The sequence below is a fragment of the Anopheles nili genome, chromosome 3, assembly GCF_943737925.1.
Source record: "Anopheles nili chromosome 3, idAnoNiliSN_F5_01, whole genome shotgun sequence".
NCBI lineage: Eukaryota > Metazoa > Arthropoda > Insecta > Diptera > Culicidae > Anopheles > Anopheles nili.
In genome coordinates this window covers 15,350,880-15,377,991 of record NC_071292.1, presented here as the reverse complement: position 1 = coordinate 15,377,991, position 27,112 = coordinate 15,350,880, and the positions used below count along the sequence as shown (strand labels likewise).

The 27,112-nt window shown below is 45.0% G+C and overlaps 4 protein-coding genes and 2 non-coding genes across 8 annotated transcripts in view; 1 reads left to right on the top strand and 5 right to left on the bottom strand.

The window, feature by feature from the left end:
* Nucleotides 1-7,306, bottom strand: part of LOC128723316 (aquaporin AQPAn.G) — a 33,602-nt gene extending 26,296 nt beyond the window's left edge. For 2 of the 3 annotated variants that reach the window (XM_053817043.1, XM_053817046.1), the window contains exons 1-2: nt 7,205-7,306; nt 4,476-4,722 (exon numbers count right to left, since the gene is read on the bottom strand). In XM_053817043.1, coding sequence (XP_053673018.1) covers nt 4,476-4,491 — 16 coding nt within the window. In that variant the 5' untranslated portion in view covers nt 4,492-4,722; nt 7,205-7,306. Of the gene's footprint in view, nt 1-4,475; nt 4,723-7,030 lie in introns of all 3 variants that reach the window. The other variant, XM_053817044.1, reaches the window with a different exon arrangement.
* A 6,961-nt stretch (nt 7,307-14,267) lies between these two features.
* Nucleotides 14,268-18,876, bottom strand: LOC128726561 (coiled-coil and C2 domain-containing protein 2A). Its single transcript, XM_053820376.1, has 5 exons — nt 16,122-18,876; nt 15,749-16,041; nt 15,187-15,678; nt 14,634-15,121; nt 14,268-14,571 (listed from the first exon to the last, which is right to left on the bottom strand). Exons 1-5 carry the CDS (start codon nt 18,874-18,876, stop codon nt 14,268-14,270), a joined length of 4,332 nt encoding a protein of 1,443 aa, XP_053676351.1.
* A 661-nt stretch (nt 18,877-19,537) lies between these two features.
* Nucleotides 19,538-20,483, top strand: LOC128723061 (gamma-secretase subunit Aph-1). Its single transcript, XM_053816768.1, has 2 exons — nt 19,538-19,759; nt 19,846-20,483. The coding sequence occupies exons 1-2, from the start codon at nt 19,538-19,540 to the stop codon at nt 20,341-20,343; spliced, it is 720 nt and encodes a 239-aa protein (XP_053672743.1). The 3' UTR covers nt 20,344-20,483.
* A 43-nt stretch (nt 20,484-20,526) lies between these two features.
* On the bottom strand, nt 20,527-23,598 carry LOC128723060 (tRNA N(3)-methylcytidine methyltransferase METTL6). Its single transcript, XM_053816767.1, has 8 exons — nt 22,578-23,598; nt 22,222-22,391; nt 21,968-22,019; nt 21,728-21,784; nt 21,486-21,536; nt 21,237-21,287; nt 20,867-21,044; nt 20,527-20,661 (listed from the first exon to the last, which is right to left on the bottom strand). The coding sequence occupies exon 1, from the start codon at nt 23,536-23,538 to the stop codon at nt 22,600-22,602; it is 939 nt and encodes a 312-aa protein (XP_053672742.1). The 5' UTR covers nt 23,539-23,598; the 3' UTR covers nt 20,527-20,661; nt 20,867-21,044; nt 21,237-21,287; nt 21,486-21,536; nt 21,728-21,784; nt 21,968-22,019; nt 22,222-22,391; nt 22,578-22,599.
* On the bottom strand, nt 20,739-20,825 carry LOC128728061 (small nucleolar RNA snR60/Z15/Z230/Z193/J17). Its single transcript, XR_008411013.1, has one exon. It is a non-coding gene; the product is annotated as a small nucleolar RNA snR60/Z15/Z230/Z193/J17 (small nucleolar RNA).
* On the bottom strand, nt 22,090-22,176 carry LOC128728060 (small nucleolar RNA snR60/Z15/Z230/Z193/J17). Its single transcript, XR_008411012.1, has one exon. It is a non-coding gene; the product is annotated as a small nucleolar RNA snR60/Z15/Z230/Z193/J17 (small nucleolar RNA).
* Nucleotides 23,599-27,112: the final 3,514 nt, after the last annotated feature.

Sequence of the window (27,112 nt, the reverse complement as noted above, 5' to 3'; positions counted from 1 at the left end):
TTGCCCGATAGCGGTGGCCACCTTCACCGGCATTGGCTTCCTTTTTAAGCCGTCCTTATTTGCATACGACACCACCATCGGTGGGGCTCGCATTGATTGATACCAAAGGCAACACTGCCCACCCTCTGAGGTACAAAAAGGGGGGCTTAATATTTATGCTGCATTATGTCTCGGCTCGTCCGGACTTCGGTCGAGCTCCTGACCAGCTGAAAACCGCCTCCGAGCGTGCGAGAGTCTTTTTAAAAAAAGGGTGGCCGTGGGGCGGTGACGGGAGTTTTGCTTGTTTTTGTTTTCCTTCATTTTGAGCGATCTTCGCACGCGCACGTTCCGTGACGTCGTTGCGCCCCGTGTAGGTCAAGGTCGTGGGCGAGTGGTGGTTTTCTTTCTCATTCTCTCGGTTTCGTTTTGGAGGGTTTTTTTTTCGGGATTTTTCTCACCATTCGCCCAATGTGATCCTCTTTTCCGATCGTATCGGCTTTTGGCCAAATTTCACGCCCCATGAGATGGTTTTTCTTCTTTCATTCGGTTACCGTTTCGCACAGCTTAAAGTGTTCTTCTTCCACTGATCGCTACTGTTTCTCTGGGAGCATAAAACAGCGATTGATTTTGTGGGGCCGCAGGTTTTTTACATACATCAGATTAGATACATGCCACTTCCGTCCGGGAGCGATTCCATAATAAGCTGGAATTTATTGCACCTTTCCTTCAGCGAGCGGGAGAACAGGAGCGTTTGGATCTTAAAAGGAGTCCGAGGGTTTTCCCCACGAGCTTTAGTAGCATCAGCATGCTGGGGGTAGCTAATTTGGAGCCAAAATTCATGTTTGTTTATGAGGCACGTAACCGAGCCAAAGGAAGAGTTGGGCCACGAGAGCCTAACAAAGAATACATCACAAAGAAGCCACCGACGTAAGAAGGCTGGCCGCCTGGAGAAAGAAACGAAACAACCCGAGGCACTTTAGCCAGCGTAGCCTTAGTTTATGCATTCGTAACATGAATACCTAATGAAAACGGCAACGCACCGAGCCGGGTGGTGTGATTATGATTTGTATTTCTTTCATTGGGGCATAGTTTTTCCTCTCCACTTTTGCCTTTTCATTCCACTCCCGGTACCGTTCTGATTGCAGAAAATCACGCGAAATGTCGGCCAAGAAGTATTGGGCCCCGTTGCCCCCAATGCAACGTCCGTGTAATGGGATAAAAGCCGTTGCTAAATGAACAACGCCTTCGAAGTTACACGCCCCAAGCACGGGTGCGTGAGCTTCGTTATTAGCATGCTCATTTTTTGCTAATTTCTTCAACCGGCGTATGCTTTAACGCTTTAGCGCGTTGTGATCCCACGCGTTGTGATATATCGCCGTGGCCAATTTGTAGGGAATTCCAGGCGGGAATTCCAATTTTCCGTTCCTATGGAGAAAGATCTTTCCTCCGATGACGCAAACGATCACGAGATCACAAACCTCGAGAGCCATAAAAAAGCCACTGATGGTGGCTCAATATGACTCATGTTAAAGCTGGAATTCTTTCCCTAAGTCTTCCAGCATCCACGGAGAGGTTTCGCGACAGGTTCAAACGCCTCAATCGGGTGAATGCAAATTCGCCATAAATTTAACCGAAATGACGTCAATCGCCGTATCAAATTTCTACTGAATAAAAATTAGCCTCTCCACATTCGGTAGAACCTTTACGAAAGGTGTTTGAAGTGCTGTTTTTTTTTTATTGTCAGCCATCTTACACCACCGGGGACAATGGCACCGGGCTCTCCAGCACCAGCTTACAATGCGGTCGTTGATGTGCCAAAATTCAAGCACCTCTTTTTTTGTGAGCTATTTGCTCAATATCCATGACACTCGCGAAGGTGCGCGAGGATGAGGGCACGCATAAATCTGCCATGCTTCGCAAATCGACCACTTGCCAATTACCATCCTGTTTTTACGCCACTTTTTTCCTTTATATATATATCTCTCTTTTTTTTCGGGGGTCCCCTTCTTCGTTAGACGCAACCTTGTGCTACTTTCACTTTTGCTGCCCCACGCTGTAACGCCGAAGAGAACTGGCCCGCTGAAGAACTGAGCTGCTGACAAAGTAGTGCAAGTGCGGTGTCTCGGCGGAAGAGCGATGCTCAAGACGTCCTTATTTTTTATTTGCCCAAGAGAAGATGGAGGCTTTATTTATGATGTAATTTAAATAGGAGCCCAAACGCTCAAGATCACCGGATGCACGAACCGACCGCGTGCCGCTGATCCCAGCGATCTTACCCGGCGCCGATAGATCCGCGATCGATCTGATTGTGACGAGGTGAACCGTTTTTGCCGGAACAACCTTGGCAGCGCATCTCCGGAAGTGTCTTCATTTGCATTTGTTTGCTCTCTTCCCGGTGGTATATTGTTATTAGTCGTTTTCCATCCATTTTTTTGCTCCTTTAGACAGAACCACCAACACCACGACGCCAGTAGGACAGTAGGTATGTGTTTCCTTTGCCCGTTCCTCACCTTCACCTCAACCTTCCTTCGGTTTACTGTGCGCCCGATGGCAGCAGCTTTTCGCAGTCATTATTTTATTGGCTTTTTTCATAGCCTTATGCTGCTCTGATTAACATACTACGGACCTGGCGGGCCGCGTAGGACACCAAACCAGGCTTGACCTTCGTCCAGTTCCTCGCGGGTATGCGGCCCTCCGACCCGAGCGGGTCCGTGTGATAAAGTCAAGAACTTTCCCACGGAATCGGAAATTCAAATCAACCAAAAACCCTGCCCTACCACTGCCCGTGACCGGTCGAAGTGGGTCAGCATTTCGGTAATCCTCCTGCTCTCGGATATTGACATTTTTTTTTTGGCTCCTCCTTTATCCTCGTCCACCTCGAGCGTCGTAAGCAGCCAAACGACTCAGCACCCCTTTTAATGCCCCCGGGGCTGCATCGGGGTTTGGTGCGAGCCAACCCCGGGAAGGTCAGCGAGAGAAAAACAATTAATGGCACTTGACATTGAGCGGTTTTAATCGATTCGGGTCGAAGCCGAAGTCGGTTACATGGCAGTTTGCATGGTCGCTTGGACCACCCGAGAGATCGATCGCGCTGGGATTTGGGACCACGTGCGTCTCGTGGTCTCGTGGAAAGCCTTAGAACGGAGAGCGGAGTCCATCCTGGAAAGGTCAGGGCAACGCCTGCCGTGGGTGTGTTACTATGATACTACAAAATGACACCGGACCGTCAAGTGCGTTTGACAGTTGAAACGCGCGATGATTGCGCCATTGCGCAACGCAGCGCCCATGTGGCGCTGAGGAATTGTAGCATTTTTTTTTCGTTATTCCGGGTTCGCTTAAAGGCACACCCAACCAGCCCGCCCAACACAATAGGTAATCGGCAACGATTTACAACCGTCAAGGGGTTTGGAGGTTTCGTTCGAGAAGGAAATCTTGCTTTGATTTCCTGCATGCAGCGTGTTCCTTCACGGCGTCACAAACCGTTGATTGCAACCTCGCCGCGTTAATAGACTGTTTGATTTTTTGTTCGTTCTTCTCCTACACATCTTTGTCTTTCAATTTTCAATTGCGAGAAGAAAACCATCATCCGAACGGCTCGTGGCCATGTGGTTTTTCGATTGTCTTAAGCACTACGCAAATTGGTTCTTCAAATGTCACCACATCTCCACAGCCCTCGATGCCTTCTTCCGACCTTCCGGTACGCAATAATGCCTTCGGTAACTGTTTACGCCATTTATCGAAGCCACCAAAACAATATAGCAAAAAAATAAGAGCCAGCCAAAACGAGCCGGCACACACAACCGCGCGCTCTGGCACGAGATGGCGTTGTGCGATTTGGTGGTTGTTTATCTCCCAAATAAAAAAAGACAGAAAAAAGCGAATCAAACCGGCCCAACAGTAACACTGGGAACTGTGTCAATCGGAGACCTGATCCGAGAGCCCTCCGTGCCCTGCGATCGCGTTGGCAGTTAGCACATGGTTTGGGCTCCGTTTTTCGGCAAACTCTTTTCCGAAACGACACATGTTTCTGTGTCGGGTGCTGGCCCGGGGGTTGCTGCCACCGTGAAGCGTCACCATTTTTGGCCCGCCGGCCGTACTTGAGCCGCAGGAAGTGGTTTATTTGATACACGATTGGCAAGCGCGACGCGTAGAAACAGAGACCGTTGAGAAATGAACAAAACAAAAAATACTTCACCATCGTACGTCTGTGAAGGTCCCTGATGCTGCGGCCCGATACCCGGGAGCATCCATCATTTTTCGTGAGTATTTATACCTTCAGACCGCAGCATCTCCTGCGGTACGGTGTGGGATGAGTAATTGTTTATTTTTACTGTCAGTTTCGTTGGACGAGCGAACTGAGTGAACTTGGGTGCATTTTTAATTCAAACAGCAACGTTTAAATCCCGCCCGGGGGCCGTTGTGAACCGGGCGAAGGTTCATGACCTGTTTAGCTTCTCCCTGAGCGCTTGCAGACACTTAATTTCATGAAGACTTACCTGCGCTTTCAGTCATTTTGCGTTTAACTGCTTTCTCCCGTTGCTTCAATGGAGGCGATTTTCAGCGCTAATCAACCGTGAACGGCTATAATTTACCGCCTAGCGTTCGTATTCTGTTTCCAGCCTTTCCTCGCTGGCAGCTGGATCTTCTTCACAGTCACTTAACTTTCGGGGAAGGCGCGCACGTTCCGGCCCAGCAGTTACTCGACAGCTGAATCAACCGGGGAGTGAACCAACGATTAGTGGGCTGTGTGGTGCAGAGAGTGAGAGAGGAAAAACGGGAAAATGTATGAGTAAAAGAGTCAGAAAGTTGTGCGGTTGCTCCCACCCCGTAGGGCTCGTGCGTAGTCCTGTTTGCACAGCTTGACATAAGAAAACTCGATTCCACTGTAAAGTAACAGAGACCATTTCTTATCTAACACTTCGTATCTCGAGCAACGCGCAAACTATTCCTATTTGAATTAGAGCGAACAATTAAACGGAGGCCCGTTTTCCGTTAGCTATTTTGCGAAGAATAGCGACGGGGTAGTTCCGCAGACGCATTACAATTACCGACCAAAACGTTGCATTTATTGAATTTCGTTCGAAGAATGAAACACGCACAGTACCCACAATCAGCAGCATCTCGGCACCTTGGTTTCGAAATCAATCGTCTAACCAGCGTATCAGATCGGATCAGCTGATCGTTACGTTAGTGCATTGCGGGAAAATTCCTACCCCGTAAAGCGCACCCCGAAACGGCACCCGGGCAAACCGGTCCCGCTCACCTACTTTTCCCAACGGGCTTTGCGTGAGCGGAAACCTGAACGAAAGCACCCCATGGCATAATTGTGCACCGTCCCAAGATCATGATCACGATCCGCACCGTATCGAGAAACCTGCACCACACGAAAGGGCTACAATACGCCCCATTTTCACCGGTTTGGCATTTGGCGATCGGTCAAAATTTTCCGTCACAAAACTGCGCTCCTTGCAGGTGACGATTGCTGTGAATTTCACCCGGTGGAAAACGATCGCCATTCGTAGCAGCTGCTAGCACAGCCAATAGATCAACGTCGCCCACTCGCCTTGGCACCGAGGGTGGGTTTATTTTTATCTCCATCGGGCCCACATTTCCATTTTCACCAGCTTTCGCTCGAAAGGAAGTGCGCTCTTCCTGGCTGCCAGTGGCAAGGCACGCCAGGAATTTATCGCCCACCGCAGTCCCGAGCCCGAGAAGGAGTATGCGCTTCCCTACTGACCCAGTGCGCCATTTCCGGCCACAATCGAATGCAACGAATGCACCCGGAAGCCACCGCGCCTGGCCAGTGGACGGTGCAGTTAATCGTATATTCAACATCTGCCCCGTCATAACTTAGCCCGCCAAGGATCCAGCGTTCGCGAGCGGGATTGAGCCACTATCGTAAATACCCGGGCCGGACCTCTGAACCGGAAGGCATTCCCATTTGTTCCGCCCAACACTTGGTCCCGGCTGGACGGGCGAACGTGCACCGTCACCGGAAGTCGTACGTTCTCGGGCGGTTCGGGTGCCGGTTTCGGATAGACCGAGGTCGAACCGAAAGGGCAAAAAGGTGCCCCGATGGGACGCATATCCGTGACAGGATATGCTAATTGGAGGGTTTTGCCGGGCGGTTTTTGCGGGTCGGTTTTTCTTTACCCCCTTTTTTGCTAGACTTTCCACTCGAAATACTAGCGCGCTGATTTAGAAACATGTGAAAAACCCGCCCTTCCGGTGGCGTTTTTATGTATGAGGGACATTTTGAGGGAAGGCGCATGCATTTTACATCGTTTTTTACACGTACTCAATCATGCCATATGATATCGTTCTCAGTCGAAGATTTTCTGAAATTAAGCTATAATTTCAGAGACCAAGAATAGAACGTTTTGTTTTCAAGACCTATTCACTGGTTACTACTTTTCACATAAATACAGATTTCAATTGAACCAATATTTCATTTCGTAGTTTCCATATGATTTCTCGAACTAAGCGTGTTCATAAATACACTATAAAACTGTTCCTTTCCTACACAAATTACCACGAAAATTCGATCACTTTCCGACTGTAAAACCCAGAACTAATTAAATTTTCCGGTACACCGATCGGTCGATTCCGGTACAGAAAACCCACTACTGATCAACCGGACCCTGTCCAGAACCAAGATAGCCGATAAAAAAGCATTCCCCCCTCAACGGTACTTCAGATCACCTTTTAGTGCGACTTCTTCAAGCCCACGATTGATAAGGCTAGCGGGTATATCGCGTTCGTAAATCTCTCCACGCCACAGTACAAGCAATTACGCACTATCTTGTGTGTCTCACGGTGGCTGACAAGCGCCTCATCAAGAGGATGTCTCCAGTCTCAAGGCGACCGTACACGGGAAGGCCTCACCGTCCACTGCAACTCCGCCAGGCTGAACCGTTATCAGTGCGGAATGTGCATATCCCTAAGCGCCAGCAAGAAAAAAAAACTCATCCACAAACGCGCGCGCGCACGCCAGATCGGTATCGGTGGAAACGTGCGAGAATTCGTCCCTTGGCACACAAATCGCACTAACCTTTCTGTTAGGTGTTCTGTTTTCTCGCTTAGAACAGACAGGCTCTTCCTGCTGAAAATTCTGAACGATCACACGAACTTTCTGGCACGTTTCGAGAGCACACGCGAACGGAATGAAAACACTAAGCACGCTTGCAGGTTGTTTGGTAAACGAAGGCAAATATACTTAACCAACCGTTTATTGGCTCAGGACACTCGGGAAATGGGTGACGGGTTTTTGCTGATTCGAAATGCACCACGCGAAGGAAATCCAAATCGACGGAAGCACACGGCACTCTCTGACCACGCGGTCTGCAGCTTGCAACGGACAGCGTTTAAATGGCGGCCACCTGAAAGTAACCGCACGAAAGTAAACACACGCCGAGCACGCGGTTCTGGCGCGCGAGATTATTCGCGAGAGAGCGCCCCGGTCTCGAGATTTTGCACCTGAACGCGGCTACGGATCCCTCTCTCTCTTTTTTTTTTTGTAGTACACGAGAGAGCGAGGGAACGTGGAACCGTGACGCACTGATGGGGATATCGTGATGGAGCCTACCTGCAACGGATTTGGTGGCGCGTAACGTCGAATTAATCGTCCCGCTGGGAACGTCCTTTTTGTGGGAACTGGCGGGAGAACTGGACACGTGCCTGCTTCGATCATAACTGCCGTAAAGTGAGATCGTTCAGTGACAGAGGGTCTACTTTGATCGAAGTTAAATTAACATGCAGTTTATTTGAACTCTGATTAATACAAGAGCTGACAATTTTTCTTGAAACATGCATGTTGATTTACTGCTGATAATGTTTGCAAATGTTAGGCATGAGTAAATTTGTTGTCAAGAACACATAAAGGTTTTTAAACAATTTCTACTGTTTTGTTTTCGATAACCTTTCTTTTTATATGAGTCAAAATAATTTCAAGAAAATAAGCTAACTCATCCAATTCAGTTATGTTGGTTTCATAACCATTTACACTTACTAATTGAAGTATGGCGTTTCACAACACTCCATGCTCTAAACTTTATTGTCCTATCAGTACAGCTTTGACCAGTTTCAAGAACCGCTTACTTCAATTGATCAATAAATGTCCATTAGTGAAACTTCTGAAACTATTGAGGCCCATCTCACAGAGGAACCTTATCTAACGCAGTTCCACTTAAAAAAAGTGCCACTTCGCACCAAAAACCCATGCCATTGCAGCAAACTGGTTTGTTTCCGAAAAACCCACCGACAAAATCCGCCTCCCCATCGATCACAAGCGGTCCCATCAATCAAACCATTCGAATTGTCGGAAGCATTGAACAGTGTCGTGCACACCCACGTCACAGTCGATGGAACATGACACGAATTCCGACACCTCCCGCAGCCAATGTGGACGATAACGAACGGCTGGGTGGCGTTGAAAATAGGGAAACAAATGTGTCGTCCATCAACCAGCATAGATATGGTTCCGATACGGTAGCGCTTTTGCAATGGTAACTGCCATTCCTCTCCGAATCCGGTGGCATTTGAGCAGGGATCGTACCGAAACTGACCTACCTCGCTAATTTGCAATCGTGCAAACGAAATTAATAATTCATCTTGCGGGCCGGATATGCCAATACGCGACGGATACCTCAAGGACTCTAAAGAGATGCCGTTTGGAATGTCAATGGACTTCCTTCGACAACTGTGCTCTTCACCTCACGGCATCCTGTTCGTGGGTTTCTTATCATTGTTCTTGAGAACTTTGGCTGGTAGTCTGATTTTCGGTGAAACCTTTGTGGCTGTTGGTCCAAAAAAATAGGGTGACATTTTCCGACGACGCCCATAATCGTCACGGCACGACGTGTCCTGTATCGCGCCATTTAAGGCGCGCCTGGATTCATTTGCCAAATGGCACCGCGTTCGACACGGTTTTCGGTACTGGACAGTCCATCCGAGAAATTGGAATATCGGTCCATTCGGAAGCAGAGCAGATACGCCAGGCCGGATATTTACGATCAAGGGCACGATCGGTAAGGTTGGGCGGCAGGAGGCTTAATTTTCCGTGAGTGTGATCTAATGGCACCGGGCCATGCCATGGGATTGGTCGGAAATTTATGACATTTTTGGGGCGATAAGTTCAGCAGCACAAAGCATTAGTGCCTAGTATTCGTTAAATTTCTGTGATTTTTTATCCTTTACGCAAAGAAAATGGAAACAAATACAAAAAGCAATTACCGTTAGTGATAAAAATAACCATCCCAGATAAATGGAGAAAAAGAAATTACCCAGAACATTCCTGTAACAGGTTATTAAAGCTTCATCTAAGTAGGCTGTGCCCGTTTTTACCTGCCACTCTGCTACTAGAATACTAACTGCCAGCAATTTCGCAGGCACGAGCGTAGAGTTTGATAAATAATAGCTTTTTCTTTGTGCAAAATATGCATAATGGCTTCGACCTTGAATGCGCTGCCCATCGGCGCTTCCTTCCTCCTACGACCGCCTGTTAACCACCATCCTGTGCGGTGTTTATCATCACGTAAGAGCCGCGAATCACTCGATCGTTTTCTCTCCCCCAAGGCGGCAAAGGCCGCATCTCACCGTTGCACCGATGCATGGACACGTCCGAGTGCACGGGCGCAGGATGCCAGAAGCTGGTAATTAATAATTCAGTCACATCGCCGTCGTATACCCGCCATAAACCTCCGCCCCATCTTCACCGGTAATGGCCGCAAGGTGGGGACAAAACGTCACACCAACCTCGATCATGAACCTGCCGTGCCATCGAACCCCGTGCCAAGCGCCGTTTTGTTTAAGCGCGCATCTTCGGTTAATTAATTACGAATAAAATGGCCCCACCATCGGCAGCGGCAGAAAATGCTCGGAGAGCGTGGTACGTGGAAGGCTTTCCGCTTGGGTTGGTATCTTCCTGTTTGATCGATCGATCGATCCCTTGACCATCGTGTTCGTTCAAGGATCGATTGCAAACGCGCCGCGAGTGTCACCTAAACATTTGCCTAATTAGCAGGAGGACTACTCAAAGAGCGGAACGCACTACTAAACACTCAAGGAGGCGTCCTTTGAAATAGTGATGAGACTAGAGACTAATAGTGATCACGTGGATCATTTGCAAGCAAATAACACATCCGTGAGGTACCTTTCAAGGATGCATTGTCAAATATTACGTCGTAGAACGTACGCTTTTTATAACATTCAAGTAGCTGACATCTTCACATTTCACTCAAAACGAATTTCCCTCGTTTACGTTGATTCTACTTTTACCCCTTACACCTACTCATGCAGTTCACATCTGTTGTCCCATTGCTGGCAGTCGGAAAGGAAAATCGGTCAGTTGACAGCAGAAAATGTTTGCTGATTAACGGGAACAAAACACAGCCCCACCATCTGGCCCTCGATTAGAGCCGGGCCGCATTGTGAGCATTTCCACTTCTCCTCCGAAGTCCGAAAATGTATTACATAACAGCTGAAGATCTGTCCCGTCCCGGATCGAGTGGACGGACGCCTCGTGGGTGTTGAAATAATTGTGTCCCGCGTGCATGTCATATGTCGGCGTAGGGTGTAAGAATATGTTTGCGTAGCGTATCGCATTTCGGTGGTGTTTCGGTTTTATTATCTAGTCTGCGGTCGTCGTTAGATCGCATTTTTACCGCCCCATGATAAAGTGTGCCAGTAAGTGATGCCAGAGGAAAACGTGACAAACAATACGTAGACCTTAAATAATTTCGATTCGACATTAGAAACGCTTTCAGAATGTGTCAAGGTCCACAAAATAGAAATTAGAACATTTATGGCTTCGCCCCTTAGTTTCTAAGTGCATCTTTTCTGCAATGCACGATAGTTGTAAGGCATTAATTTATCAAACATCACTTGAACCTCCATTTTGAATGAAGCTTATTACATTGTTCTCTTGTTGTTGCTCTTCAGATGACATCAATGGAGTCTGCCTGCTTTTAGCTCGTCAACGATAAATCACCGAGATTCATCACGGCACAATACGTGAATTGCATCGAGTTTTACACCGTCAACCGTCACACAAGCCACGTGAGTTTGTTGTGAACTTGTGCAAAATAAAATCAAACAGAAAACAACCACCACACGCGTGTTTCTCGATCCTGCAGCGAATAATTTTCCTCTTACGGAATGTACGGTTTCTTTTCGAGCACCACCCACAGTGCCTGTCAAAAGCGGCGCCATTTTTCAAGCCGATTTTCCTCCTCACAATAGCGAAGGTCGACGGCCAACATTCTAAGCATCTTCAACACATGCCGTGCGTGCCTGAGGATGTTTTTGTCGCCGCCGATAAACGCCGGGTCTTTGTCATGTGCGCGGATAAATGATGGGCGATCGTATACTTTACAATGGTACCTTCGTTTTACGTTTTGGCAGCGAACGGACGCCCGTCGTTCTCGTCGTCTAATTACTGCTGACAATTTAAAGCCCTCCCGTATTCTTGCCGAGCTGGTGCTCTAAGTTACTCTTAGATGTTATTGCCATTGCACTGCCAAAACGAACATCAAATCACTCACATCTGGGACGTCCTCGGGTGTCCATTTCTTTCGAGCGGCGAATCTTTGTGACGATCGTTAAACTTTATTGAGATCACGAAGTGCAGTATATCGAATTTTATGACACTAATGTCCCACTCTAAGACATCCTTTGGCTTGCCAAAAAATCACGACAGTGCTACTCGCAATTTGATATTCTGTGCTACTTTTTCTCCTTACTCTAATAAACTACTTAAATTAAAATGTTCCCCCATGTGATATTCATTTTCCATCTCAGTAACACGTGCGAGTCGATCCTTATGCACGAGCAACGATCATCAGATAGCATTCCGATGCCATAGCTATCGTTCCTGGAAGCGCCTGGAAAATGGAGGGAAAATTCCCATTGTTGCGACGTTATCTCAACCGGGAAGGGCTGCATTCCTATCGCAGATAAACGCACAAACCACTGCAAGCAAAAAGGTGGCATTTATCTTATTGATTACTCTCACGCTTCCCCGCTGGTTCCGTGTTCCGTCCGCGCACCAAATGCAAATAATTTAATGATGTTTGTTGACACGTGCCTTCTTGTGGCGAGGATCGGCCGTTCCACTGCCAGCTTTATGACCGCTTTTATTAGGGAGGGCTGGGCCGAGTGGTTCGCACTAATCCAGTGCATTAAAATTGCATTAGTAATGCATTTGATGGCCGATGTGAGGTATTGCAGAGTAGCAGCGGTGTGAATAATTATGTTTTTTTTTTCTATCTTTAACATCTCTTGATGATTTTAGTTCATAATGGGAAAGAAATTAAATTTTAATTTTTGGCACAAAAAATGAACTTACAGCTCCATTATCCACACCACAACGCCATTATCAAAAGCATGCGCTTATTTTCAGTAAGCTTCTTTTTGCATTTCAGCTGTAACAACAGGATGTTCGTGGGTTGTTGTTCATGGAAAACCCCTCCCCCAACGGCACTCACGATTGATAGCAAACAACCCTCTATTCTGCTGTCCATCTTCGTCGTTCTGCAACAATGGGTAACTTCCACCAAACGATCAGCGAAAGCACCGCTACCGGCGCTCCGAGTCGTGCCACCTGAGCCACGGAAAGACGTCACCACTCGATCCGGAATCCGCGCGAATATCATACACCCGTATGACGTCGAACGGGCGCATTGCGAAAGAGCTCACCGGATCGTGTTTTATCTTAGCAATTATGTGGGCAATTATTGGCCACTCGGTGGAGACTGTTTTCAGCGGCGTTATCAAACAGGATTGCTTTTATCGTGCATGCGTCCCCCGGGCTGGGCGGCTGGGACTGGGAGATCGTATTTGCATGCTTACATAGATCGGAATATTAATTACGAGCTTAGGTAAATGTTTGATGCTTAATTTATTCCAGCTGGGCTGGCGCTGTAAGATGACACCGCATCGAAGTAGGCGTTCTGCTCATCCTGATGTTGTGATGCAACGGGACCATCCCGACGATGACGCTTTTCCGAGAAAACGGTGAAGCATAAATAATTGCATTATAGACTACGCAGGGGGTGGTGCGTAAAGAGTAGAGCATTTAAATCACGACAACTTGACTTCAATGATTAATTGAACCATACAAGATGCACATACCAGTTTAAAGCTGAATGGTTTAGATATAAATCTATATTCAAAAATTAATCTCCTATGAATTACCCACTCGTGAATCATTAATCGATCTATCGAGCTCCTATTAGGAAAAAAATAATTTTCAAGGTTAAAAAATGAATCCTAACATCAGCTTAAAAGTCAACTTCTTCCCATGCATAGTAACAATCGGTAGCGGCAAAAAAATTAGGCCAATATCCCACAAGTTTCTGGCATGCTTGAATTAAGAATAATTACGAAATTTAATTGCAATTATTGTACAAGTCACTGCACAGCAGTTAGCACTTGTAGCGTGATTGGATGTTGATGTATCCTGCTGTGTGACCGCCTTGCTTCGGGCGCTCCAAAATAAGCGACAATTACGTGCATCATTCGGAGAATGGAAGATTTGTTTACTGGAAACACTTTTGGGTCAGAGTATCCCAGCCATATGTCAATTTGAGTTTTTCGTAATGACTGAGCAAACGAGATACTTTCCTATGAAAACGAAAAGTAAAACAAAAATGCTCAAGTAGAGTGCTGGAAATCCTTTTTTGAAAACGATCACCGACCTTCAGCCAAGCCAGAATGGAAAGCAGATGTGCCGAATCAGGCCAGTATCGTGGGAGATACATATAATATATGAGTTTGATGGCTGCTTCAGCTGGCGAGCAATTAATTCACGAAATTGAAAATGATACGCTTGCTATCGTTAGCACGAGTTTTTATTGTGACACAGATTTTACGACCAATCGGAGTAGCATTTGTCGATAAGATAGTACGGCAAGCGCCAGCAATTAAGCACGTGTCTGGTGTAATGAAGGGCCAGCGATGAGAAATCCCTTGTCGATACTAAAACGGTCGTTATCTAATAAACAGACACATTGCCGACTTAATTTTATTTTCAACGAACGGTTTTGAACGATAATCGGTCAAGTGAGTCGTTCTCACTTACGACGTTTCTTCTCACTAATGAGTACAGTTGAAGCGTTTTCCTCTCACGGAATATCACTTAAGCGTTTTTTATAACGCCATCTGTTGGCGCTTCATAGCAATTTTGAATTTGAATAATTCGTACATGTTTTTTATAATAAAAACTCTTAAAAGACATTGTTTATTCAAGTATTAACATCATAAGTCATCATCTCATACAATTTTAACCCTCCTTAAATTCTCGGAACAAGGGACATGAGAAAAATCCATACGGAATAAACATTACTGGGATAGTCTTTTATATAAACGCCCAAAGCGAATTCAACGGCTGCCTCTGAGTTTAGGTGAATTCCCGTACCTTTAACCTGCGCAACGATTGTCGAAAGGTTACTGTGGGGCAAGTTGATGGGAAATCCGTTCACCTTGTAGGACACGAACATTTGCCCAAAGTTGTCAACGTAGCCTTCCGTATTCGCCTCCGTGCAAGCGTCGCGCTCCAAGCTTATTAGTGTGCTTCGAAGGTGATCACTAATAAATCTGTAATGAAAATCGTAGATCAAAAACTTAAGCTATTTGACTATGCTCCACCTTTACCGTACCGATTCCACACTGTTTTCCTTGTAGTCCGCCAGGATGCGATCTTTCGCATGAGTTTCCGTTCGATCGCCCGTTGAAGTTCCTTGACGGGGAGCGCATTTTGATACTCAAAGGAAGCCTCCTGCACACACCCAACCGGTGGCTCGTGAAATCGATTAAACAACGCACGCCAAAAGCCCGATTTTCGCACGTCAAGCTGGGTTAGAAAAACACGGTTCTCCTTCTGAATATTACCCCACACGTTAGTCTGGCTCACTATCAGGTAAATCCGATTGAGCGGGCAGTACGTGTCGGTGCTGCTGTACTTTTTGCCACTGCAAGGATCGACAATAAAATAATCACCCCCATCAAGGAGCAGCACGAAGGTAGTATCTCCCATGAGCACGCTATTCCCGAAGATGAGCCACACTTCATAGCCAAGCTGAAGATAGAAACACACCAACAACACACCCAGATCCTTCGGAGAAGCGCACATCATCGTGAGAATTTCCTGCCGAGAATAAACCGACCGTTATTGTTACGCTTGGGCTTTATGTTTTCATCGTAGCATCATACCTTGTTCGTTAGCCATATTCCACCGAGTTGAGAGCATGGATCAACGCTGTAGTGAACGGGAATGAGCGAAACGTATCGCCTAATCATCGACTCCGACAACTCGTCCATAACGAAAGGAATCGGCAACGGTCCGAGCAGCCGCGTTGCACAGATACGCTTTCCACCAAGCAGAGTCACCAAAGGCAACACAACTGCCCGGGCTGGAAACTCATGCCGATACTCGTGATGCCACATGTAGATGCGGGTTTTGATGCGCTCCAGCTCTACACACTCTAGCCCGCCTGTGTCGAGAGACGATCGTTCTGTCAGCGGTTCTAAGCTTATGAACAGCGTTACGTGTGTCAGCTCTCGCATATCTGGTAGAGCTGTGCCTCCGATCAACCCGATCGGACCCCCGTAGCTCTCCGGGACGTCTGACGGTTGGTTTCCCTGCATCTGGCGATCGTACCCAAACAGGATGGGTGGAGTTTTTATCTCAAATGTACCCTCCATCTTGAGCAAAAAGAATGCAAAAATTAACAATGATTTCCGCAGTACTTTGCGAGAATGACGTTCTGCTTACCCTTTGGTTCAAATAGATGGTGCTGATTGGAATACGAAGCTGTCCCAACCACCGACTCGAGATACGCTGGTACACTTCGGTAGGTCGCGTTCGATCGTCCTCGAGCAGATCCTCCATGTACTCGTCGTAGAGATCGATGTGCAGGTGTTTCCTCATCTGATCTGTGCTGGTGTCCAGCGGCACCTCTAGCTGCTCGTTCCAAGTCGGTGCAGTCCCGTCTGCAGTTGAGGTGCGTAAAATGCAATCCTTCAACGACACGGTCACGTACGGTCGCACGTTTGAAGTGCGAAATGCTAGAACAAAACAATACATAACGTTGTTTCTACTGCTCTTCCCTCGACAAGTGTCATCCACTTCCTTAGCGAACACTTACAGAACCTTCCATTTGAGGACGACATGATGCTGCTCCGTCGACCGATCGAGCTCGCCTGGTAGTCCTCCGTGCGCATCGGAATACCGAAAGCACGCACGATTGTCACGATGATCTTAAACCGCGTCACGTCACTAACCCGCACCGACGCACGGCTATTCGGGGAACGGCGAGATGGCTTCAATGGTCTTCTCGGACCAAAGATTTCCAGAAACGCCAGACTAAGAGCTCCAAAAGATGGCGCCTGATCACCCCCGATCAAGAGGTTCGCGTTGTTCACCTTATCGTGGTTCAACACCCGGCAGTGGTTGCTTATGACATCGTACACCTGCTGCAAATAGCGCTTGCCCCGATGGCGCTGCAGATCGATCGGATCCGTACCGAGGGTTTCGTCGATTATTTTCGCTTGCTCAGCGTCCTCCAAGTTGCCCACCATTGTCAACTCCCGCTCGGTTTGGGGAACGAATTTAGCATCGCGATACTTGACGCTGTGCTGAAATCGTTTGCTTAATAGAATCAAACGTTCGTTTTGTTCGATCGTCTCCTCCGAACAAAACGCTAGTGAATCCTCATTAAAACGGAACTCGGTCTCTTCGGATTCCGCAGGAGGCGATTCTTTGGAGTGGCGTCGACTAGTTGCTGCTTCAGTTGCACGTTCATCATCTGCTAAAGCCCGCAAAAAAGTGGCTTCCGTTTCAACGTCAGACTGGCCACGGTTCTCCAAAGCACGATCATCAATCCAACGGCGCAGAATTTCCTTCGGCAACACGGTACGGCGTGGTAACGAACGACGCCGGCTAGGGCTGGGAAATGTTCCGTCAGTTGGCTCTAACCAACCGATCTTCAGCTCAACCGTGCCGTTGGCGTAGGACGGCATCAGGTAGGGTTTACCTGACGAAAACTGGTACTCCACAGTATCAACCTCTTCGTACAGTTCATCCGTGCTGGGAAGTGGTACGAATATCTCCGCTCTCTTGCTTTTCATCATCAGGCGGTTTTTCTCGTACAACTGCAGCGAGATGGTGTCCGGGATTTTCGTCGTCAGCATGATCGAGAAGCACGTGTTGAAGTCGACTTGCGTGAAATCATCGTGCTGAAAATGGCGCGCTTTCGTCGACGCCACGTGGTTCCCATCGATGAACAGCTTCATTTTGAACAGAAGATCGCGCCCTGGAAGCTCGCGAGGATCACGTTGTGGGCTACCAGCCGAACTACGTTGCATAACAATGCGTACGATCGGATCTCCAGCTGCCTGGAATGTTTCATCAAATAGCACACGGAATTCTCGCTTTAGTTTAGCTGTGTCTGGTTTTTTCGGCTTCTGCATCAACGGCCGAACTTCAGCGCTATCCGTTGGATCACGGGCCAAATCGCGCAAGTACGCCTTATACTCCTGTTTATCCCGCAGGTAGAGCTCGTGCTCTTCTTCCAGCATTTCTTTCTGCTCCAATTCGTACCGTTCCCGCCAATCACTGCCATCGCGCTCCTCGACCGTATTTTGGCTGTTTACGGACATTTTTAATCCATGATCATGATGGGTGGCTTTTAGTTCCTCCCACAGCTCAATGATTTGCTTCGCCAGCTGACGTTCCGTGCGTATTTCCTGGTAAATCAGTTTACGATACTCTCGGCGCGTCATTTTCAGCTGAAATGGGTCCAATGTCCCTTCCTCAAGCGAATCGACACCCAACGCGCGCAGTTTGTTCAGTTTCGACTGCAACGAGTCTTTTTGATTAAGCCTAACAATGCGATAGTACTGCTTGTACAACCCCTCCAATTTCAGTCGCATCCGGATCGCATCCCCAAACGAAGGATGCGCATCGAAACGGAGCCTTCCGATCAAAATCTTTACTGTGCGTTCCATCGAGAGCCGCTGCAGCGTTTTTTCTAGTGGAATCGGTTCTACGAAGAATGGGACAAACGTTTTGCTGCACATTCCTCGGACACGTGTATTTCCCTCTATGAAACGCTGGAAATCAACCAGTTCCCCGCTGGCGTCGAACCATTCCTCTTGCTCTTCCTCTAACAAACGATTCATCAGTCGGTGCTTGTTGGCTACATTAACGATTGGTAGCTCTGGAACTTTCAGCTGAGTGGAGCCTTCGTCCTTTCCGTCGATAGTGTTAGGATCCTGTACGCATACCTCTTCAAGGACTGCTCTGGAAGCAGGATAAGTGCTGTCCGGTACAAAAAACATCAAATCCTCGTCTATGGTAGGGTATTTCAGCAATTGCCATGGCACAGTGACTTTGGATCCTTCGTCTGTGTGAAAATACGACGATGCCAGATGGGTCGGTGTATCCGCTTCGTTAGACGACGACGATCGAAGTGAAGCATTTTTTCTGTTATCTTCATCAACCGGAACTGGAGCATCTACAGGACTGCCCACGGCGTCAAAAAATTCGTCTTCGGGAAGCTTCTCGGTGAAAAACAAAATTTGTCTATCTATAACGTGCAGATGCTGCGTTTCGTTTGCTTCATCCTCTGATTGTGTCGTAACGGTCAGGCGCTTCAATGATTCCGTCACCTCACGTTCTTCCAGAAGGAAGTTTGGGCTTATTCTGGATCTCATAGTCGGTTGCCTTTTTTCCGGTAATGTAGGCAGAGGCGATTTTGTACGAGATGGCATTGCTGCATCTTGAGAAGAATTAGGAAGTGGGTCGCTTTTTAACGGCGCTTCTTTGCCGGATGAGCGGCGGCGATAGCGTTGACGATTACGCCGTTTACGAGGAGATTTTACTTTGAATGATTCACTCATTTCACGACTAACTGAATCACAGATAATTGCTTATGTTTGTTATTTTGGGTGCTTTTGATATTTAATTTCATTCGTTCCTTTATTATTGTAGGTGTTTGTTTACGTATTTGAAGGCAGCAACCGTTGCTAGGCAACATGCATCATGGGTTTCGGCAGCACGTGGGATCGTGTTAGCTTACCAACTTGCTACAAACTATAAGCACCTGAAGACCGAATAATAAAAATATTTAAATAATCTAAACCTTACGATTAAGCTAGTAAGTGATACGTAGTAATGCTTCAATATTCCCTTCGGTTGCTGATTTGATAGCATTCGTTCTGGCTGCTGTAGATTTGGCGTTTTCTATTAAAAAAAGTATCGAATGGAAAATAACGTTTTGACTCCATCGTATTCCTTATTCCTTATTTGAGTTCTAAAGCTAAATTGTTATGTTTCGACTAATATTATAGATTTTAACGTCAGACAAAAGATTCAAATTTGATTTCCTGTGGTCCTTTTTGACATTTTGATTTGACAGCAGAAGCGACATATCGTGATTTTTTTTTGTTTACGTTTCAGCTTCGTAAAAAATTGTTTCATTAATTGATATCATTACGCCCGTGTAAAGATAAACTGTTTTTATTGTTATATTTAACAAGTTTTCCTTCTCTTGTCTTCAAAATGACGGTGGTGGAGTTTTTTGGCTGCAGTTTCCTTGCGTTCGGGCCACCGGTGGCTATGTTTGCTCTCACGATCGCGCACGATCCCATACGTATCATTATTTTGATAGCTGCATCCTTCTTCTGGCTAGTATCCTTATTGCTATCTTCGACGGTTTGGCTAGCGTTTTATCCGGTTACCCCACAAGTTACTTTTGGTTTGATATGCTCAGTTTTCATTCAGGTAAGTAAAACTCCTTTCTTACTCCAACCCATTGCTTTGAAGATATACAGTATGTGCATGTTTCTCATCTCGTTTCTCGAACGTAGGAAGCATTTAGGTTTCTCATGTACAAGGTACTACGCAAAACGGAAAGCGGTCTTCAAGAAGTAACTGATATTGTACGGATTCCTGACTACCAGCACATTCTTTCCTATGCATCCGGTCTTGGCTTTGGCATCATAAGTGGTGCATTTTCGTTGGTAAACATCCTAGCCGATTCCGTCGGGCCGGCTACAGTTGGACTTAAGGCTGGGTCAGATATTTTTATGCTCATTAGTGCAGCCCAATCCTTGGCCATGATCCTGCTGCATACTTTCTGGAGTGTGATCTTCTTCAACGCCTGCGATGTTAAAAACTACTATCATATTGCCTACGTTGTCGCTAGTCATTTGTTTGTTTCATGCCTAACGCTACTAAACGCGAGCGCACTATTCGGTGTCACACTTAGTCTGTCGTACCTAATGCTCTGCGTTACAGGTGCAATTGCATTCCAAGTGGCCGGCGGCACACTTATTTCCTTCCGAAAATTCCTTACTTGCAAGTAAAGCCTCCCCTCATTACATTAGCTGTAATATTTAACTTAATAAAGAGAATATATACAAACGATTTAACGTAAAACTTATGTAAGTATGTTATTCATCTTTCATTCTCATTTGAATTAAATTATAACAAGGATAGTTCGAATAGTTCTTAAAAAAACACATTTTATTGAAATAAAATATTAACATTCTTTGATTTCGAACGACGATATTTTTATGGAAATCTTTTAGAGACAATACTAGATAAAAGAATATTATCGTCGCAGGTAAGGGTGATTTTGAGTCTCGCTGATCCGTACCCGTGCCGCCGAATCCCTATCCAACCTGAGAAGTAAAAAGATAAAAGAATAAAAATAACTTAACTGTACAGAAACTATAGACACGATTCTATTTGAATCGTTTCATGTTGTCAGTTAGGGGTGAAAGACCATTTTAAGTGAAGTTGTCATAGATAATTCATATGAACTATATATCATCAAATAGAATAAATTACATATTTGAATAAAGGTTGCAAAGGTACTCAACTTACACTTGATACACTTTTGTCGCCAAACATCTTTTAATGATTACGTTCATCCATCAGAAACCCATTCTGTATAATGTTGCATCCTCAGTAATATTCAAGTGGGTTTTATAGCCTCGGACTTCTTTAAAGACTAACCAATTGTTGTCTTTGGATCCATGGACCTTTGGAATAACAGGGATTTCTAGGAACAGAACAGAAAATTGAATTAAAATCACGACATACATTAAAATATCTAAGAAAGATTGAATGCTAGATTCAGAATCCTTTTGGTATTATAATTGTGGAAATGAATTGGTTCAATCATTAGCTATCATATTCATTTTATCATCATATAGTACTTCGTTATTAACCAAATGAATCTTGCAAAACTTACCATTTGAAGTAGTTCATAGATTTGCCTCAGTGCAGCAACATCTTTTAGCATCTATCAAAAAGAAAAGCAAGTAAAAATAAGGCTGTTAAAAATTATCTCATGGAACTGCCGTTGATTTTCAAAGCATAAATTTCAGTTGGCCGTTCTTATGTCGGAATCATGCTTTTTCATATGATTTTATATGCAGAACATTCATCATAAGAATAATCTTGCATTCAGTATTAACCAAATTATTCTTGCAGAACTTACCATTCAAAATAGTTCATTGATTCGCTTCAATGCAGAAACATCTTTTGACATCTATAAAAAGAAAAACGAGCAGAAATAAAACCGATTAAAAATTATCCACTTATCAGACCACCGTTTACATTCATAGGATAAATTTCAGTTGGCCGTTCTTATGTTGGAATCATGTTTTTTCATATAGTCTTATATGCAGAACATTCATCATGTTAGGCAGCTTATAATATATTGAAATGTGGATAGCTTACCCATTTAATGGAGCCCAGCTAACTTTGTAGACATTGCCAGTATCGTAAAATGGATTCCTACAAAAAAGAAATTAATCATTATTCACGGAATGTAAGATAATTTTTTTCATTGCAATTTGAAGTTTCAGAATCCTTTTGGTATAAATATTGTAATGAATTTACTCAATCATCGCACGTCATATTTATTCAATCATCATTAAAGCTCTAAATTTATAATTAAATGTATATAACAAAACTTACCATTTCAAATATTTGAAACTAGTTGCACATTGTAGTCGACGCTTTTTCCAATCTGTGTAAGATACACAAAAAATATGAAATTAGTCGCAATCAACCATATCGACGACTCTTTCTGGGATATATAGTGTTATCAGTTAGGGGTGAAAGACCATTTCAAGTTAAAGTTGTCATAGATTATTCATATGAACTATATGTCATCAGAAAAATTTACATGTTCGAATGCATGTATTCAACAAATCAACTACTGAACTTACAGGTTGATCGCGATGTGTGAAGCGATTATGAAAATCGCTCAACAACCGGTGTACGGTTAAGGTTCGTCTTGGTAAGATAAAACATTCTGCCGATGACTTGAAATTTTCACGTAGCTGGACAGTCAGTCCTGCGTACAGGGAAGAGGTTCAGTCGAGATCCGAATACAGCACTGTAAAAATAAATGAAAAAACTTATCAGACAATGAACTATGACACAAACTAGAGAAAATGTCTTATTGTAGAAGATTCAGCTGGCCGTTCTTATGATGAATCATTAAATGTATTCATTAAATAAAAGGTTAAGAACATTCATCATATTCAGAGGCACAACGTAGATTAACGGCTATAAAACTTACCTATTATTTAAGACTTGAAACTTCACGGTAGTGCCGGTTTCTTGAATTTACCCTGAACGAAAATTCTTGGCACATCTATGTTCAGCTTCGGATTAACCGTTCTTCGATGGATATAGCTGTTTGCTTCTATCGTAAATCCAGCCTCACGGAACAAATCCGATACTTCATGTTCGGCAAAGTAATAGCTCCTGGTGCCATCTTGACGCATGTAGAAGTTTTCAGCTATTTTATGACCTGGTTTGAACCGTAACTGTGCCATGTCGTACAGACCGTAGTCGCGGAATAGCACAACTCCCCCCGGTTTCAACAACCGATATATGTTGGCTACAGTTGGAAGAAACTTATCGGGATGTATAGCGGACAGCACGAAAATCAACGTGACAATATCGAGCTGATTTTCGTTTAGAGTTGAGAACACTTCCTCCGTGGTGATGTCGCATGGGAATGCTTTCATGTAGCGCTCATCGTAGAGATTATGCTGAAGCACCAATTCGACAGCACGTGGCGATAGATCACAAGCATAAATGAAGTAATCGCGGTGACCATCTTCTATCAAGGGAAAAATCAGATTTCCCACGCCACATCCGATTTCTAGCAACGTTTTAATGCTGTTACTCTCGTCTTCTGCCATTTCCTGAGGTTTGCCGTCCGAAAATTCGGCTCCAGACGAGGACAAGAGTTCGCTGAACTCTCGCGTCGTCCAGTGTCGGTCTTTAAAGAACCGGTTCTCATTTCTCTTGTAAAATAAATCCCAGTGTTTACGAGCATCCTGCTCGAGCTTAAGGGCTTGAAAGGGCGTCACCATACGCTTGTTCTGTTCGACCAACTGTGCTTTTTCTTCATCGGTCAACACTTTAGCGGCGTCAGTGACCACGTCTCCTAGGTTAAAGCCGGGTTGTTTCGGAAATCGGTCTGATTTCGTAGTTCCATGCTCGTCACTCTGTTTTGTTGTTTCGGCCATCGTTACCTATTCACCAACTTCCAACGAACGGGGAAGTTTTTACCAATAATTTTCATCGAAACACGTGAACGGATGTAAATGCGACTTTACTCGAAGAGAGCGTGTTTAGAAAGAATTTATAGAAGCCTTTCAAACCATTAGCCTTTGACGGAACCGGATGCTTAAGGTAAAATTATACAGCCGCCATTTGTAAGGTCACATGCTGTCAAATCTCTTGTCAAAATTCAAAGGCGATCACCAGGGCTGATGCATATCCTAATATTGATGATCATTTTGGTTTCTTTTCGTTGCATTTACGAAATGCTTGCCTTTTCTGTGATTTATAAAGAAAAGGACTGAAAAGCATAATCTTAAGAGGCCGAAAGCTTGCTGCTGTGACCGTTAGCTTTACCTAAGCGTAGCAACATAATTTTTATTGTAACTTTTTTTGTAAAGTTGAAAAGATTCATTTTGATTACAAGCAGATTACAATAGTGAAGTAACTTTCAATTGAGGTCAATTTATGAATTTCAATTTTAATTATATCTAATACGGTGAATTTATTTTATTTCATCAATTATTATCAATTATTTTGAATTTTATTTCATCAATTATACAAATATTCAATTATGCACGACAGCTTTGCATGGTCATTGAAATTGAGAATGCTTTGAGCCTTTATAATTTCAGTACTTTTTATGCACCGAGATGGTAAACTGTATCTGAAATATAATTTAAATTCAATCATATTAAATCTAAACAGCAAATTTTAAGCAAAATTTGCTATATGCTATGCGCTTTGTTAAGTTGTTACATTACGTATAAGACAAAAATATTTGAATGCGCCAAGAACGATTTTGTTGCTCAGTTAGCTTCGGATTTTCAAAACTAGCTGTTACTTATTTTACCTAAATATCGTCAACACATGTTTGCACGTTGAATTAAAAGCGAGTGGTGCTAAATTAAAAAAAAATATCCGTATTAAATATAAGATACACCAAATAAATTCGAGAAACGAAGATATTTTATTTTAGATTTTAGATTTTAGATATTTTATCACCGCATGAATATTTTTCATAAATTTATATTTATAATCACTAATAGGATTTTTTTGCTATTTTTATGACTTGTCTCTTTTCTACAAAATTTATAAGACATCATTATGGTCATATTGCGTTTTGGTGTTGATTTGGCATGTCATACAGTAATGATAGTACGCAAACGATCATTCAACCAAAACTAGGCTACCTAAATTTAATACATTATGCATCTCCAGCTGAAACTCCACGCAGTCGTAAGATTCGATTAGAAAGAGAGAAAATTTTAAATGACGACCGATTCTCCTCAAGTTAGCTGCCATCGTCTGTAGCGTGCCGCCCCAATCAACATTAGTGCGGGAGCATTTGGACGACTGGTACTCCGCATCGCGAAGGAATATAAGAGCAGTCCAGCCAACGGACTACGAGTATTTTCGTACATGTTGCGGCGATGGAACGAAATGGTTTCGTGTGCAGGACGCCCGCTGCGTAGCAGGCAATAGTAAACATTTTGCTTTCACGTTACCGTCACAACCACCCCAACTGGCTGACTGACTGACCATCGAGAGCTGACCCGTTAGCACGCGAGGACCTGTGCAGGGATAGTTGCATCCTTCAGTAGCTATTTATACCTCCGGAAGTGCACTACAACTTTCGCCATCGTGATATCCGTTAGTACCAAACGCCTGGATAGCGGATAACTTTTTGCTAGCTAAAGTAGCCTGCTTGGTTAATGTTCGCCAATTAACGCGAGACACACGTGGAGTAAAGTGACATTTGAAACGTGCCGTGACGTGTGGTTTCTTATCGCTTCTAAATTTCCCGCCAAACTTTGTCTATCCGTTATATTTTGGCACCGCTTTAATTAGTGCTTCTGGATAGACCGTCGTGCGAAAGTGAAAATTTCATTCACCCTGTCGTACCATCGTACCGTGTTTAGACCCCATTTGCTTCGATTTTCCCTGTCCGTGATCTAGTGCTTTTGAAGGCGGACGGTGAAGTGGGCTTCGCGTTAGGCGACGATCCCCCAGAAAGCAGTGTGAAAACGCAAAAACCACCAGTGCTCTAATGGTGGTGGCGGGCTCAATCACCGTTCGACGGGAGAACCAATGTCGGTAAACAAAGTCGCCTCGTAGAATAGGAAGAAGAAAAAAAAGCACATAAAAATACGTGCGAGGTGTCGGTGCAGCCATTTGATGGATTTCCCGGATGGCGCACACTGAAACCATGTGGGAGCGTACGGTGTGAAGCGGTCCCGATGTTGCATGCTACACCGAATTTGGCCGGAAATCGTTTTCGCGTGCGGCACACTTCTGCCTTCACGCCACCATTACCGGGTGCGGGAGTGCCGCGAAAACTAGTCCCAAGGTGAGCATGTACGTCCAATTTTCGGGATAGAAGCGGAGGAACAACGCTCGCGAAATGTAATTCCAACCGCCCCGGTTCCCTGGCGTCGGTTGAGTGTCAAGGTCCGGGATAAATTTAGTTAGCTTCATCGCTTCCGATTGACTAACGCTCGAAAGGCAATTGAAAGGCACGCGGCTCACGTCTCGTTGCAGTTGTTACGTGAAGTCTCATGGCAAACTCCGTTCTCGGCAATGGCCTACTGAGAGGGTGCGGAAATTACTTTGACATTCGCGAGGTTGATGGAATCCGCCTCGGAGAAACTGATTTACCAGTGCAGACACAATTGCCAACAGCAACATCACGAAGGGATTCCCTTACGAATTCATTACTAGCAAAATAAAAGCAAAAAAATAAATTGTAGCTAAGCCTAATTTTAAATACCTCTTTCAAGAAGGCTCAAAAGTCAATTTAGACTATGCAAAGCAATCATGTTTGGGCTTTCCTTCGCTAGCTTGCAAGCTCTCATCTTCTTAGTCGAATGTGAACAAATTTTAAACAGCTAATCCCATCGAAGTGCAAGCTTTCCATGTCAATGTCAGCCCGCACATTCTGGCACATTAAAAACCGGTCAATGCCACACGGACGATGTTTTTGGGACCCATTTTCGTCCAGATTACCCGCGCAACAGGACAGACGGACGAATTTTAATCACCCTCCGGCACGATCTGGGCGGTTGTCCACTTTAAGAAGCCGGTGCCGTTTAGTGAGAGAGGTTGCGAGGATTATGTGTTTCGACAGATAATTGCCTATATTGTGCAATCGCAGTTGTGGCTGCCTTTTTCTCACAAAATGCCACTTCCATTAAGCCACGTCGGATGGAGGGTTAAATTTATAATGCTAACCCAGAGCTACTTCGGGTGGGCTTTTAGCGTGCAATCGGCTGCCGGCGGCTTGCACAACTCGTAGGACGACCGTAAACACATAAGCGCTTGTCTGTCTCCCGCCACCCCTCTACGTTCCAACTTCTACCTTCCCATCGTCCTGCCCGGTTGGCCAATTATGTCCACTGTGATTCCGATTTCCTGTGGGCCCCTTGGGACAGGCTATCGATCGTAAGAGGACTCGAGAAGCATAACGGCGGTTGAATCGATGCAGGTTGCATTGGCCATCCCGTACACCTCACTCCGGCTGTCTGTCCGGAATTTGTATAC

Excerpts from the sequence above, each read along its gene's own strand:
- LOC128726561 (XM_053820376.1), bottom strand. The coding sequence starts at position 18,876 with ATGAGTGAATCATTCAAAGTAAAATCTCCTCGTAAACGGCGTAATCGT. Across the intron at positions 16,042-16,121 it reads GTCCTCAAATGGAAGGTTCT|CATTTCGCACTTCAAACGTG; the intron begins GTAAGTGTTCGC and ends GTTTTGTTCTAG. Across the intron at positions 15,122-15,186 it reads GAATATGGCTAACGAACAAG|GAAATTCTCACGATGATGTG; the intron begins GTATGATGCTAC and ends TATTCTCGGCAG.
- LOC128723061 (XM_053816768.1), top strand. The coding sequence starts at position 19,538 with ATGACGGTGGTGGAGTTTTTTGGCTGCAGTTTCCTTGCGTTCGGGCCA. Across the intron at positions 19,760-19,845 it reads TATGCTCAGTTTTCATTCAG|GAAGCATTTAGGTTTCTCAT; the intron begins GTAAGTAAAACT and ends TCTCGAACGTAG.
- LOC128723060 (XM_053816767.1), bottom strand. The coding sequence starts at position 23,538 with ATGGCCGAAACAACAAAACAGAGTGACGAGCATGGAACTACGAAATCA.